Consider the following 12,954-nt stretch of genomic DNA (forward strand, 5'->3'; position numbering starts at 1 on the left):
TCACAACTGCAGCTTTCCAAGCAGCACTGAGCAGCCTGTAGTGTTGCTTCAGGACACTGACAGTGGTGTTAGTGTGTTGAATTTATCTAAAGGTGCAAACACAACATTCACATCAGTTGTTTTTATTCTTTGTTCTCTGATTGACTCAGAGTAAAGTACGGTGGCCTAGAAGCTGCTCTGAGGCTGAGAGTGACCTTCAACACTTTTATTGGAAATACAAAATGCGATTCTTGCACCAACAAAAGATTCAGAGCATCAAACCATCAGTCACAAGACAAACATCCAAACATCTGACCAATCAAATCTGATTTTACTGACAGGTTCAACTGTCAAAAGTGTGAAAATATCATAAATCCTTTTCCCCAGTCATTTCTCATATCTCAGATATCAAATATCACATTGTCTTCTATACAGTTAATTATAACAATAATGTCATAATGATAATGTTTTTATAATTTGTTAGTTTCTACACAGAGGAACTGTAGACATGAATAAATTTAATTGGTATGGGTTTGACCCAAACATTTGATTTTTTATTGATTCATTAATTGTAGCTTTTATTTATCACTGGTTTGATGAATAAATAACCCGCGTCTTCCACAGATTAAAAATTCGTCCGTGTCGAAGCACTAAAAGTAGTTGAAAGCAGTTGAAGTTTCAGAACGTTTGTGGTTGTAACATCACACTGACTCTGTCGGAGGATAAAATGATTTAATACTTGACAGGAAGTGAAAGCTTTGTGAATCTGAATCATTTTCCGAACGTGTCCATCATCTTACGGTTGCTGTCGGCCTGCTGGGCGATCTGCTCGGCTCGGGCCATCTCCAGGACCTCCCTGAGCAGGTGGAAAGTAAGGTCCAAAGAGATGGGAGGCTCTTCGGACCTCTTCCCCTTCTCCTCAGCATCCTCCACCTCGTCCTGCTGCTCCGCTCCGGCCTGCAGGAGGCGCTGTGTGAGCTGCAGCAGAGCCCAGTTCACTGCTGCTGATGAAGATGAGGAGGATGATGAAGAGAGCAGGTCTGGAGCAGCTGCAACAGCGGAGGATCCTCCGCCTCCACCCAGTCTGAGTGAGAACTCCTCCCCCAGGTGGAAGAGCAGCGGTCGGGGGAGGAGCAGGCGGTGGCTGGTCGGAGCGTCGACGGGTCGACCATCAGCAGGGCCGGGCAGGAAGGCAGCAAGCAGAGCTGCGGCCCACACCAACACGCTGAGCTTCATGTCTGCTCACAGCTTCAGTCTGAAGGAAAAGACACGAGAGGCTTTCAAAGTGCCTGCAAGGACAGTTTGTGGGGTCAGAAATCCCACAAGAGAGCACTGAGGAGCAACCTGTTAACTATAGGCAGAATTCAAAGGTAGCTCCACAAATACAAATCACCAGAGAAACCATCAATAGTTAGCTTTGGCTGTAGCCATAGCTACAGTTAGCTCAGTTAGCCACGGAGCTAGTGGTCCTGGTCTGCTGGACACAGTCTCCAGTTTGAGGACAGGGGACACAGTATGGAGGGGATTCACAACGACTCAGATGAGGACCATGACTGCGAGGACAAGAGGACACAGGCAAACAGGGACAGGAGAGACACGAAGCAGCAGAGGACAGACAGAGGTGGACATCAGCAGCTGGACAAAGCGGCGTGCAGAGCAGGAATCAAACCACAGCTGACTGTGGAAAGACAAACCAAGACGGTTTTGTTGAGTTTGATCTGGTTTCTGTCTCGTCTGAATGAAGTGCGTTTGACTCTGGGCTGACGAGGCGGTTCAGCTCGTCTCGATTTTTCGGTTTAGTAAGGAAAACAGGTGGAAGAATATTTGTTTCGTGGACATTTTGACATCTTGACACTTACACTTGTTGTAGGACTATTGCATCTAGTGGTACGAAGTGGTATTACAGACAGGAAGGGCTGCGGCTAGCTAGTTAGCGTGCTAACAGTAGATATCTCTGCTACACAGCGCTACATGCTAATTCTTCCTGCGTGGGTTTAATGACGTTTAATCTTACAGTAGCAGTAGTTTATGTTGCAAGCATTTACTTAATTGAGATTAAATTGCTACAAACTTACCAGTTTGTCCTGCAGAGCAGCTGTCTGTCTGTATGTCTGTCTGTCTGTCTGTCTTCATCCACCTCAGTTGTGTCTGTCTCCACGTCTTCAGTCAAACAGAAACACTCGAGCCTTTTCCACTTTATATATCAGTGAGCGTCAGGGAGGGAGGGGCTCTGCACGCGCTCAGACGCCTCGATGTGAAAGGAACTGATGAAGACGATGATGATGGTGATGAGTCATAAATCATGCAGCTGTTAAATTTATTTTTATATTTCAGCATTCATCCTCTTCTTCATGAGTTTGCTTCAGTCAGAGAGTCACCACCTTCATCATCATCATCAGTAAATAGGATCCATTAGCAGCAGATTATTTCAGGTCAGGAGTGTTCAGATGCAGCTGATTTTGTTTTTCTCACACAAACAGCAGCTGACTTCCTGTTTGTTGGAGGCGAGCGGATGGCGTGGACGGTGAAGACGATGAAGATGATGTGACCTTTCTCAGCTCGTCTCTCTGACCTTCATCTCCTGCAGGAACAGAAAACACTGTGACACCTCGCAGGTTTCTCAGCCCGAGGGCGTCTCAACTTCAAAGGTGTTTCTGAAAAGTTTCAACCTGAAAATTTCGCGGCTCCAGAGGCCAACGTGTTCACCACCCAGTGGACGAGTTCTGCTCGCCGCTCTGGGTTCTGCTCTTTGTTCTCATTTTGATTTGTGTCACCTGGCCGACGCCGTGATGGTCGTTTGGCTCCTGAACTTCGCGGTCAGTTTCGGTCTCTCCTGCTGCAGGTACAAACTCATTCACGTCCTGTAAACCTCAGCCACATGGATTTTTAAAGAATCATTACTGAAACCATCCTGCAGCAGCCGCTCCTCTTCAGAAGGAGAAGGAGAAGAAGGAGAAGAAGAGCTCTCTGCTGAGTATGATTAAATGAATCGACTCTTTAACTCCTTGTCTCGTGCTGATGATGCGAGCAGCCCCAGAGGATGCTGGGAGATGTGAGGTGACGGACAGTCAGGCTTCTGGGTTTGTTTGTGGGACGGCTGTGTGTCGGGGATGTTGGACTGAAGGTTTTTAACCTCATCAGACCACTTAGAAAGTCCTCGAAAAGCACATGAGCGCCGAGCAGAGGAACTCATTAAAGGAGCAGTCCACACTTTTATCATCACATGTCAGAAAAGGTTTGATTGTCAGTTTGAAAGTAACTCATTGTGTGTCGATCCTTGCAAACTGTGAACATAATCATAAAATAAAAGTTTGTATTGAAAACAGCAGCTCATTAATTTAAACTCAGGACAGTTTGAAGTTTTAATGTGTTTAATCCACTCTTGTGTTTAGTCTTTTCTTCTTCTGTAGAAATAAATAAAATGGAATAAAGATCAAAGCTGTGAATCGTCTGGACAGTCGCAGGTTTGTTTAAAGGTCGATGTGTCAGGAAGCTGCAGCTCTGAACAGCCGGGAAAAATCCTCACCTGAATCTGAATCAGTTTGTCTGTAGCCTCACCCTCCATCCGCCCTTTAATGTGGAAAACCAAACCCCTCACAAACACCTTATGTGAAAGGCCCTTAATGAACAGAGGAAATAAGAGTTTAAAGGCTTCATTTCCACATGAAGGTGAAATATCTGACAGGTGTTATTAAGGTTTACGCTTGGACTCGGCTGCTAATTAATGAAATTTGAATCTGATTCTTCTTCACTGTTCAGAAGTTTAACCGATGAATGAAGGGAAACAATCATAGACTGGGATAAGATAGATCGATAGATAGATATACTTTATTGATCCCAGGCTGGGAAATTGCAGCTAATTGCAGATAAGATAAGATAAGATAAGATGAGATATTCACGTTGTCACAGCAGCACAAGGACAACAGAATAAAGGTGCAAAGAGGTCGAGTAAAAAGTATACAAAGTAAAAAATACAGGCATATTTTCACCCTTTTTAAAGAAACTATCAAAAACATTTGCATCATAAAAAAAATAAATATCTCAAACTTACATAAATATGCGCTGAACTGAAATACACCCAGGATTTGTGGTTAATGATGAGTTATGATATGCTGAGGAATTTTTAATGGATTATCCGAGGTGTTTATCTGCACTGAAAATCAATTATTTTCAATTTTCATGTGAAACAGGACGAGCGTCAGTTCTTCATGTATGTTGCTTTTATTGTGAAAAGCGGGAGCGGAAGCAGCATGTCCTACAGTTGCTAACTTTGCGTCCGTGCCGCTCGCCGCGGGTCAGACCAAAGGAAGTCTAAAGGTCGTCTTTAGAAGGGCTGTAGCTCAGACCAGCCACAGTCCGACGACATGGCCGGACGGGACCGAGTCGTTCACCTGCTCAGACAGCTCGAGCGCGCGGCGTAAGTTTCTCTGACGTTCATTTCAGTCTGATTTCACGCTGAAGGTGAGAAGTGGAGCAAACAAACGTGATGACGTTCAAGCTGCAGAACCTCCGCTCGGTTGTTTTTCACCGCGGAGGAGAGAAAGTGACGCCGAACTCCATTGAGAAAAGTGCCAGTTTTCAGAGCGTTTGTGTTCACAGCGTGGTTCTCCCCCACGCACGACTCACTTTCATTCATTTAGTAAACAAGGAAAGTTCGGCGTTCACGACACACTCTGGGAAGCGTTTGTTTTTACTTCATAACTTGTTTGTACACAAAGTCTCCTGTCACAAACGCGTCTCATTTTGTTACTTTGATTAGAGAGAATCAAAGGCTGATATTTCCTTTCTGGTTCTGCTGGATTGCGATGACAGAGCCTGAGGGCTCTGCTACACTCTCTTTAGACCACATGGGACCAGGACCAGACCTGCAAAGCTCAAGATTACATTTAAATCAGCCACACAGAACAAAGTTTATTTCATGAAAACAGCATTGTCAGGCATTTGATGTGACTTGAAGTTGTTCAGGAGTTGCTGTACAAACTGCCGTTAAAGATGCAGACTTGTGAATGGAGTGTTTTTGTGTGAACAGGTGCAGATGTCCGGCTCACTCCAACACCTTCCACCGAGGTACCCGCTCTACTTCCTTCTGCACATACCTGTCAAACGCTTTATCAATATTTAACTTCTGCTGACCAGTCAGTGTTGGTGATTTACTGGCTGATAACCTTTGGTCAGGACCACATGATGGACGCAGTTGGGTCTCTGAACAATCTGATTAACAATAAGGGATATTAATCACCACATGTCAGTCATCAGAAGCTTGCATGATGATTGATCTGGATCAATAATGGGTATCCACCCTCAGTCAATCAGTCATGAACACAGACGTTATCAGGTGCTGAGTTTCTGAGTTTTGCCTGCAGGTGCTGGAGCCGCGGCCTGCAGCGTCAGGACGACAGACTACGCCTTCGAGGTAACTCAACCAAACTGTGTTCAAAAAATGATCATTTTTAACTCATCTGAACCACGTCTGTTCACAGTTCACATTTTATTAAATACCATTTACATTTCAGTGTCCCAGAGTAATCAAGTGACTTTTAGAATTTGGCATCTTGATGATTCTTGAGAATTAAAACTGTGGGTATTGAAGTATTTTAAAGTACTTTTAGCTCCAAATTTGAAATATTTATGGCTAAATGGACCTGAACAGCTTCGCTCAACAAAACCTCCAGCCTTTTATCTGAATGTAGTTTTGTTTCTGTTTTACTTCAGTTTCTTCAGACATCAGAGTGACTTCACACGAGTGCAGTCATTTTACTGTTCTGTAGTAGCATTCAGCTGTGTGGTCTGCTTGGAGTATGAAAGATTTCAAGTATCATTAGTATAAATACATAGCATGTGTACTGCTTGAGTGTCGATGAGCTTTTAGTGTTTGTGACAAACACACGACTTTGTTGTGTATTTGTTTCTGTCAGATGGCGAGTTCCAACATCAGATATGGAGAAGGAGTCAGCAGGGAGATCGGCATGGTAACCACACAGCACCACCATCACTATCATCACCAAGTTGTACCTCTGAGTGTCTGCCAGATGCCTGAAGTTACAAAGACTCACTAAGTGACTGCAAACATTTCTGTCAGGCTTCTCCCTCTCTGAAGGACAGTCCACCTTAATAAGGAGGACAGATTCCCAATAAATGAGGTTGTTCTGTCCTCAGAGTGTTGTTGTACTCCGATTCACCTGCAGGACCTGCAGAACCTCGGAGCTCGGAACGTCTGCCTGATGACGGACAAGAATTTGTCCCTCCTGCCGCCGGTGAAGGCCGTCCTCGAGTCTCTGGCCGAGAACGGAGTCAAATACAAAGTGTTCGACAACGTCCGGGTGGAGCCCACCGACTCCAGGTGAGACGCAAAACTCACAGGTAACGTACGACCAGGGAGAACCCTGCTCCCTGATTGGCTGTCACACACTTACGAACTCCCCGCCGTCCACACAGTAACGATAACAGGAGCACTTTGGACTTTTGAACTGATGTTTGGACGTAGTCTTCATTACATCACTGCTGCCGGCTACGAAGGGCAATGACAAACTCTCAGGTGTCCACAGGTGTCCACCACTTTGTTCACATCAGGACACTTTCAGGTCTATTTGACTCTCAAAAGGTGTTTTTTATCAGGAATTGGTACATTAAGAGGACTTGGAGCAGGTTCCACACCTGCTGGTCAGTTTTTTTCTGAGTCTTGGAGTGTGTTTCTGTGTGTGTTACAGCTTTAAAGAGGCCATCGCATTTGCGAAGAACGACTCGTTCGACGTGTTCGTGGCGGTGGGCGGGGGCTCTGTGATTGACACGTGTAAGGCAGCCAACCTGTACTCGTGCCACCCCGACGCCGACTTCCTGGACTTCGTCAACGCTCCGATTGGCAAAGGGAAGCCCATCACCGGAGCTCTGAAGCCGCTCATCGCAGGTAACAGGAAACACTCGGGTTACCGTGGCAACCACTGTGATTAAAGCTGAACAGGTAGGTGAGAGGAGGGGCCAGGATCAGGCCTCTGAGTGGATGATTGACAGTTGGCAGGTTAGATTAGTATGACAGTTCTACGTTTTTTCTACATTTTGGCTATTTAATGGACATCATTTGTCTTACATTAAGTTATTTAATTGCATTAAATAAAATTTAGTTTTTTGAATTATTACGTTTCTGTTGTCATTTTCTCTCATTATTTTTAATTTTATGACGACAAATGACAGCTGGTGTCCAGCTGGTGTCTGAGCTGTGAGCTTAAAGCTGCTCGCTGAGCTGATGGAAGATCAAACTTTGGCGAAATGGGAGTTAAAGGGTTCTTGACTTTTCAGGCCGTAAACTCACCGCTGAGGTGTGAAACTATGAACTGAGTTGTGAAATGCCGTCTGTGCTCCTCAGGTGTTTCCCTGCACCTGTAAAAATCAGTTCAAGGGTCCACGCTGAGTGGAGCTAACAGATGAACTGGTTTTACTCTGCTCTGTACTTTGTCCTTCAGTTCCTACCACTGCAGGAACCGGCAGCGAGACCACCGGAGTCGCCATCTTTGACTATGAGCCTCTGAAGGCCAAAACCGGTAAAAAATGGAATTTATTCACTTCACTGATTGGTGACATCGCAGAGTTCATTTGAGCTGTGATTGGCTGTCTGTGTTCAGGTATCGCCAGCAGGGCCATCAGACCAACACTGGGCATCGTGGACCCGATGCACACACTGAGCATGCCCGAGAGAGTCGCCGCCAACAGCGGCTTCGACGTGCTCTGGTCGGTTTTCTTCTTTACCGACAACAGTTTGTACATTTTAATGAAGTGCAGTTGTTTAATGTTCATATTTAAAGTAAGATGAGCTGTGAGACAGACAACAAATGGAGCTGATCTGAAGTCAGTTTAAAGTTGAGCATTGATGTTAAAGGTAACGACGGCACGTTTTGCTTCTCAGGTGTGCAGTCGCGTTCAGGCAACGCGTTGATTCACGAGGAGCAGAAATAAGCTCAGTGCATTTTAGCGTTTCTGGCTCATAATTCATCTGTAGCTCCTGTTTGGGGGGCGTCGGAAGGCCGCGTGGGTGGGACTCGTGCACGTCCTCACTTCGTCTCCGTGTGAACGTGTGGTTTTAAAGGCATCGCCGCAGCCCACCTGTCTGTCAGGTGAAGGCTGGTTGGACACGTTGACGTGATTCCAGCCTTTCACCCACCGCAGTATCATCCTGAGGTTAACTTTAACTTAACTGCTTTTACGAGGGACTGAAGTCTGAAAACATAAAGGATGGAGACAGATGGACTCACAGTCCAGAGTCCAGCAGAACCGACTGAACCTCAACACGTGTCACAAATCATTAATACTGTGAAATACTGTAAAGTCCTCCGTCTTGTTATCCTGTGAAACGACAGATCTGACTAACGCGTTGTTTTGTTTTGTTGTTAAACTGCTGAAAATTTCTTTTGCTCTTAGTTTTTCAAGGTTTTCTTTCAAAATTTTTACTTCATTTTACTTATTTAATTTAATTCTATTTTCTTAGTTATTCAGTGATTTCAAAATAATTTTTAAAATAAAGGTATTTTTTGTTTTGTTTTCAATCATTTTTATTTTGTTTTTATTTTATAGTTGAATTTCATTAATTTTATTATAGCTTTTATTGCTTTTCATAATTAATTTTTTTTTGGAGGATTTTATTTTTTAATTTTAGTTTTTTGCCTTAATTTGCCTTCATGAGGGTTTAATGTCAGAAATGTTTTTATGAGTGAATAAAGAAAATAAACACTGAAACTGGCTGGAGGACAACCGACACAATCAGGTGTGTCTGTTTTATTTCCGTCAGTCATGCTCTGGAGTCGTACACCGCGCTGCCTTACAGCCAGAGGAGCCCCTGCCCCCCGAACCCCATCAACCGGCCGGCCTACCAGGGCAGCAACCCCATCAGCGACGTGTGGTCCCGTCACGCCCTCAACGTAGTCGCCAAGTACATGAAACGGTAAAGAAGGTTTAAGGCGTGTCTGAAATTGTGCAGAATCACACCTCCAGTGAATGAAGCCCAACTAAATCTGCTGTTTGCTCTGATCGATCAATGGATCGATTGATTGATTACAGGGCGGTGCGGGACCCAGAGGATCTGGAGGCTCGGTCCAGCATGCACCTGGCCAGCGTGTTTGCCGGCATCGGCTTTGGAAACGCTGGTGTTCATCTCTGGTGAGAGACGGAAAGCCGAAGAGAAAAACGTTATGTTATTTAGTCGGTTTTACAGGTGGTCGCCATTTGACCCTCGTGAAACACAGATCATACATTAGAAAACCCTGACATATAATAATCCATGAATTTATCTCTTAATTAATCCCATATTTAGAGTTAGTCTGCAAATTCACAAGCTGAGGGCTTTTCCATCTCCCATCTGCCATCGTCTTTTAACTGTGCAGATATCCATTTAGAATATCTTAATATATTCCAGTTTATTCATTTTTTAATAGTTGACACCAGATTAGAATCAAAATCAGAATCATCTTTATTGCCATGTAAGTGAAGAAGTTTCACATTGCTAGGAATTTGTCTTGGTGATTGTTATTAGTTGTTAAGTAAGATGATTTCAAAATAAATGAGTTACGGGGCTTCATTTTCATGGTGTAGCCTAAACAAACATGTCTGTCCACTTTGTGTCTCTGCAGTCATGGGATGTCTTATCCGATCGCTGGTAATGTGAAGACTCATTCAGCGAAGGGTTACAGTGTAGAGCACCCTCTGGTGGTGAGTGACGAGAAGCCCTCAAACAGCATAACATTGTCCTGAAAGCACATTTGGAAAACACTCAGCTGTCGTGTTCAGACCGAATCAGAAACATTGCAGCACTGGAAACAAGAAATGAAAGTAATGAGTCAGATGCAAACACAAATATTCACATCTCACTGGCTGACTTTTCTCAGTGGTTCTAACACTATAAGAAGATAACCAGTACAGTAAATCTGCAGTGTGAAACTACAGAGGACCTGAACAGGTTCTCTGACTGAGGAACTCCTCAGACCAGAGCTGCTCCTCCTCCTGTTCCTGTTTACTGAGATCACTGTGTGCAATCTGTTATCTCAGCCAGGGTCCTCACAAGTACAACTACAAACACAAGTGTGTGTGTGTGTCCATGTCCTCAGCCTCATGGTCTCTCGGTGGTCCTCACGTCTCCAGCTGTCTTTAACTTCACGGCCCCGATGTGTCCAGAGCGCCACCTGGAGGCTGCTGAGATTCTTGGTACCTGTTCACTTGTTCATCTGCTCACCTGTTCGTTGGCCGGGGCAGTATAACTCAACACAGTCTGACACAGTATTCTTTAATAATAATTTAAGATTCAAGATGAAATACAGTACTCTGCATCTGGTTTAGCAGCAAGATAATACTCGTAAAATAAAAACAACAGTAGCAATAAATAAGATAAAAATACTGTAATAAATAGGATAATAGGATAATAAAATTGATCTGAAGAATTTAAAAGGGGAATTATGGTATGTATTGTACAATCAGGGTAAACAGCAGCATTCAAGTAAGTCGAAGAAAATAGCTGTAGCTGTGTGGCTGTAGTTGTAGTTATGTGGTTGTAGTTGTAGCTGTGTGGCTGTAGTTGTAGTTATGTGGTTGTAGTTGTAGCTGTGGCTGTGTGGTTGTAGCTGTAGCTATGTGGCTGTAGTTGTAGTTATGTGGTTGTAGTTGTAGCTGTGGCTGTAGTTGTAGCTGTAGCTGTGTGGCTGTAGTTGTAGTTATGTGGTTGTAGTTGTAGCTGTGGCTGTGTGGTTGTAGCTGTAGCTATGTGGCTGTGGCTGTAGTTGTAGTTGTAGCTGTAGCTGTGTGGATGTAGTTGTAGTTATGTGGTTGTAGTTGTAGCTGTGGCTGTGTGGTTGTAGCTGTAGCTATGTGGCTGTAGTTGTAGTTATGTGGTTGTAGTTGTAGCTGTGGCTGTGTGGTTGTAGCTGTAGCTATGTGGCTGTGGCTGTAGTTGTAGCTGTAGCTGTGTGGCTGTAGTTGTAGTTATGTGGTTGTAGTTGTAGCTGTGGCTGTGTGGTTGTAGCTGTAGCTATGTGGCTGTAGTTGTAGTTGTAGCTGTAGCTGTGTGGATGTAGTTGTAGTTGTAGCTGCATAGCAGTGGTTGTAGTTGTAGCTGCATGGCAGTGGCTGTAGTTGTAGCTGTGTGGATGTAGTTGTAGCTGGTGGTTGTAGACGGCTATAGCTTGAGGTGAGATGATTGACGCTTCATGTTGCGTTCAGGTGCAGACATTCGGCAGGTGAAGAGGGAGGATGCGGGCGCCATTCTGGCTGACACGCTGCGTCAGTTCCTGTTCGACCTGCAGGTGGAGGACGGACTGGAAGCTGTGGGATACAGTAAAGATGACATCCCTGCTTTGGTGAAGGGAACCATCCCTCAGGTGTGTTCACTGACCTTCAGAACAACCTGATGTTACTTCACTGTTTGCATGAAGGCCCTGCTCGTACTTCATGTAGGTACCGAGTAACCGGAGTCAAATTCCTTGTAAAGTCTGATTATGATTATGATTCTGGTTCAATTCCATTATGTTGTCCTGCAGTGATGTTAAAAGTGATGTAATAATGTAGAATTGAACAGACCGTGAAGGTGAACATTCAGGGTGCTCTTACCTCTCCAAAACCTCTCAAACTGTGCAGATGATCCATTAAAATCACTTATTATTATTATTAACTATGAATCACTCTTATTCATTTATTGACTTTTATTAACTTCACTGAACAATGAAGTTCCACTCAATGTACAAATTGAGATGTGTGTGTGTGTGTGTTTTCCACACAGCGAAGTCAGCAATCTGTGAATATTTCACTAAATATCTGTGAAGTGTCTGAACAAGTTGAGACAAACTGCATCAAAATGGGGTTAAATAAACCTAATGTGGATCTGTCAAATATTTCACATTTATGTGGAAACAAAGCCGTTAAACTCTACTTCCTGTGTTTGTTAAGGGATCATGAAGAGGCTTTGAAGGTGCTGCTGTTTGTTCCTGTGATGCTGATGTCACTTCCTTTCTTTCTTTCGATGTCTCAGGAGCGAGTGACCAAGCTGTCTCCCCGGGGACACACTGAGGACGACCTGAGCCGACTATTTGAAGCCTCAATGAAGCTCTACTGAACACACACACTTTTCTGTCCTTATGAGGACCACACAAACCCTGTCAGCTCTGAACTGTTCTCAGGTCTATTGGGTGTCGAGCTGCAGTTCTTCTTACAGCCACTAGATGTTGCTGTCTCTCCAGGTCGATTTTACATGCAAATATGAAATAAAAGACGGCTTTACATGACGATGTCGCCTCCTGCTGTTTCTTATGAAAAATGACTCAGGATTTGTTGTGTTTGTTCTTCAATGTGGCCGTCCAGCTGACACGGACTGTCGGCTCGTTTTTAGACTTTGCATTGCTGTGTATTTATTCTTTCTGTATGCTCATCCTTCCCTTATTCTTGCAGGCTTTGCACCCTCTATATCCTGTTCGCTGCTGTAACATGGTAATTTCCCAGTAGTGGGACTAATACAGGATTATCTTATCTTATTGAGACTGACCCGACATCTAAACATAGTGAAAAATAGTTTCTCGTTACTAACTTACTAAGCTCACCTGTGATCAAGGTAAGCCCAAAAACAAGGTCACAATCTTGGAAGCAGATGAGGCCTCCGAGGTCATTGAGCAGGTGATTTACTCTGCTCTGCCAGCCCACCCTGCTGGGAGACAAGCTGGAGTGTGCAGGAGTAGACCACCACCTCAGTGCCTGGACCGTGGACTACCTGACAAACAGGCCACCGTATGTGAGGATGCAGAGCGGTGAGTCTGACATGCTTCTCTGTAGCACAGGAGCACCACAGGGAACAGTTCTGGCTCCCTTTCTGTTCACTCTCTACACCTGTGATTTCAGGTACAACACCCCAACCTGCCACCTACAGAAGTTCTCAGACGACTCTGCGATCGTCGGCCTCATCATGAACGGAGACGACCGAGAGTACAGAGAACTCGTTCAAGGATTCGTGGACTG

The 12,954-nt window shown here is 44.5% G+C and overlaps 2 protein-coding genes across 5 annotated transcripts; one reads left to right on the forward strand and one right to left on the reverse strand.

Annotated features, from left to right (window-relative positions):
- Positions 1-26: 26 nt before the first annotated feature.
- LOC124069761 (corticoliberin-1-like) lies at positions 27-3,019 on the reverse strand. Of its 4 annotated transcripts, none has more exons than XM_046409177.1 (4): positions 2,649-3,018; positions 2,361-2,560; positions 2,055-2,243; positions 33-1,657 (listed from the first exon to the last, which is right to left on the reverse strand). In XM_046409177.1, exon 4 carries the CDS (start codon positions 1,213-1,215, stop codon positions 751-753), a length of 465 nt encoding a protein of 154 aa, XP_046265133.1. In that variant the 5' UTR covers positions 1,216-1,657; positions 2,055-2,243; positions 2,361-2,560; positions 2,649-3,018; the 3' UTR covers positions 33-750. The 4 variants fall into 4 exon arrangements, with proteins under 4 accessions (XP_046265135.1, XP_046265134.1, XP_046265133.1 ...); XM_046409176.1 differs by having other exon boundaries at positions 40-1,234; positions 2,649-3,016; XM_046409179.1 differs by lacking the exon at positions 2,055-2,243 and having other exon boundaries at positions 27-1,234; positions 2,452-2,560; positions 2,754-3,019.
- A 1,214-nt stretch (positions 3,020-4,233) lies between these two features.
- On the forward strand, positions 4,234-12,230 carry adhfe1 (alcohol dehydrogenase iron containing 1). The gene is made up of 14 exons (XM_046409304.1): positions 4,234-4,396; positions 5,009-5,046; positions 5,343-5,392; positions 5,895-5,948; positions 6,165-6,319; positions 6,687-6,883; positions 7,437-7,514; positions 7,596-7,701; positions 8,756-8,908; positions 9,025-9,123; positions 9,594-9,672; positions 10,068-10,164; positions 11,173-11,330; positions 11,978-12,230. The coding sequence occupies exons 1-14, from the start codon at positions 4,344-4,346 to the stop codon at positions 12,059-12,061; spliced, it is 1,401 nt and encodes a 466-aa protein (XP_046265260.1). The 5' UTR covers positions 4,234-4,343; the 3' UTR covers positions 12,062-12,230.
- Positions 12,231-12,954: the final 724 nt, after the last annotated feature.

The sequence above is a fragment of the Scatophagus argus genome, chromosome 13, assembly GCF_020382885.2.
Source record: "Scatophagus argus isolate fScaArg1 chromosome 13, fScaArg1.pri, whole genome shotgun sequence".
In the NCBI taxonomy this organism is placed as follows: domain Eukaryota; kingdom Metazoa; phylum Chordata; class Actinopteri; family Scatophagidae; genus Scatophagus; species Scatophagus argus.

Bases quoted from the DNA above. Each gene is read 5' to 3' on its own strand.
- LOC124069761 (XM_046409179.1), bottom strand. From the start codon at position 1,215: ATGAAGCTCAGCGTGTTGGTGTGGGCCGCAGCTCTGCTTGCTGCCTTC.
- adhfe1 (XM_046409304.1), top strand. From the start codon at position 4,344: ATGGCCGGACGGGACCGAGTCGTTCACCTGCTCAGACAGCTCGAGCGC. The intron at 6,884-7,436 runs GTAACAGGAAAC...TTTGTCCTTCAG, and splicing joins TCTGAAGCCGCTCATCGCAG to TTCCTACCACTGCAGGAACC. The intron at 7,515-7,595 runs GTAAAAAATGGA...GTCTGTGTTCAG, and splicing joins GCCTCTGAAGGCCAAAACCG to GTATCGCCAGCAGGGCCATC.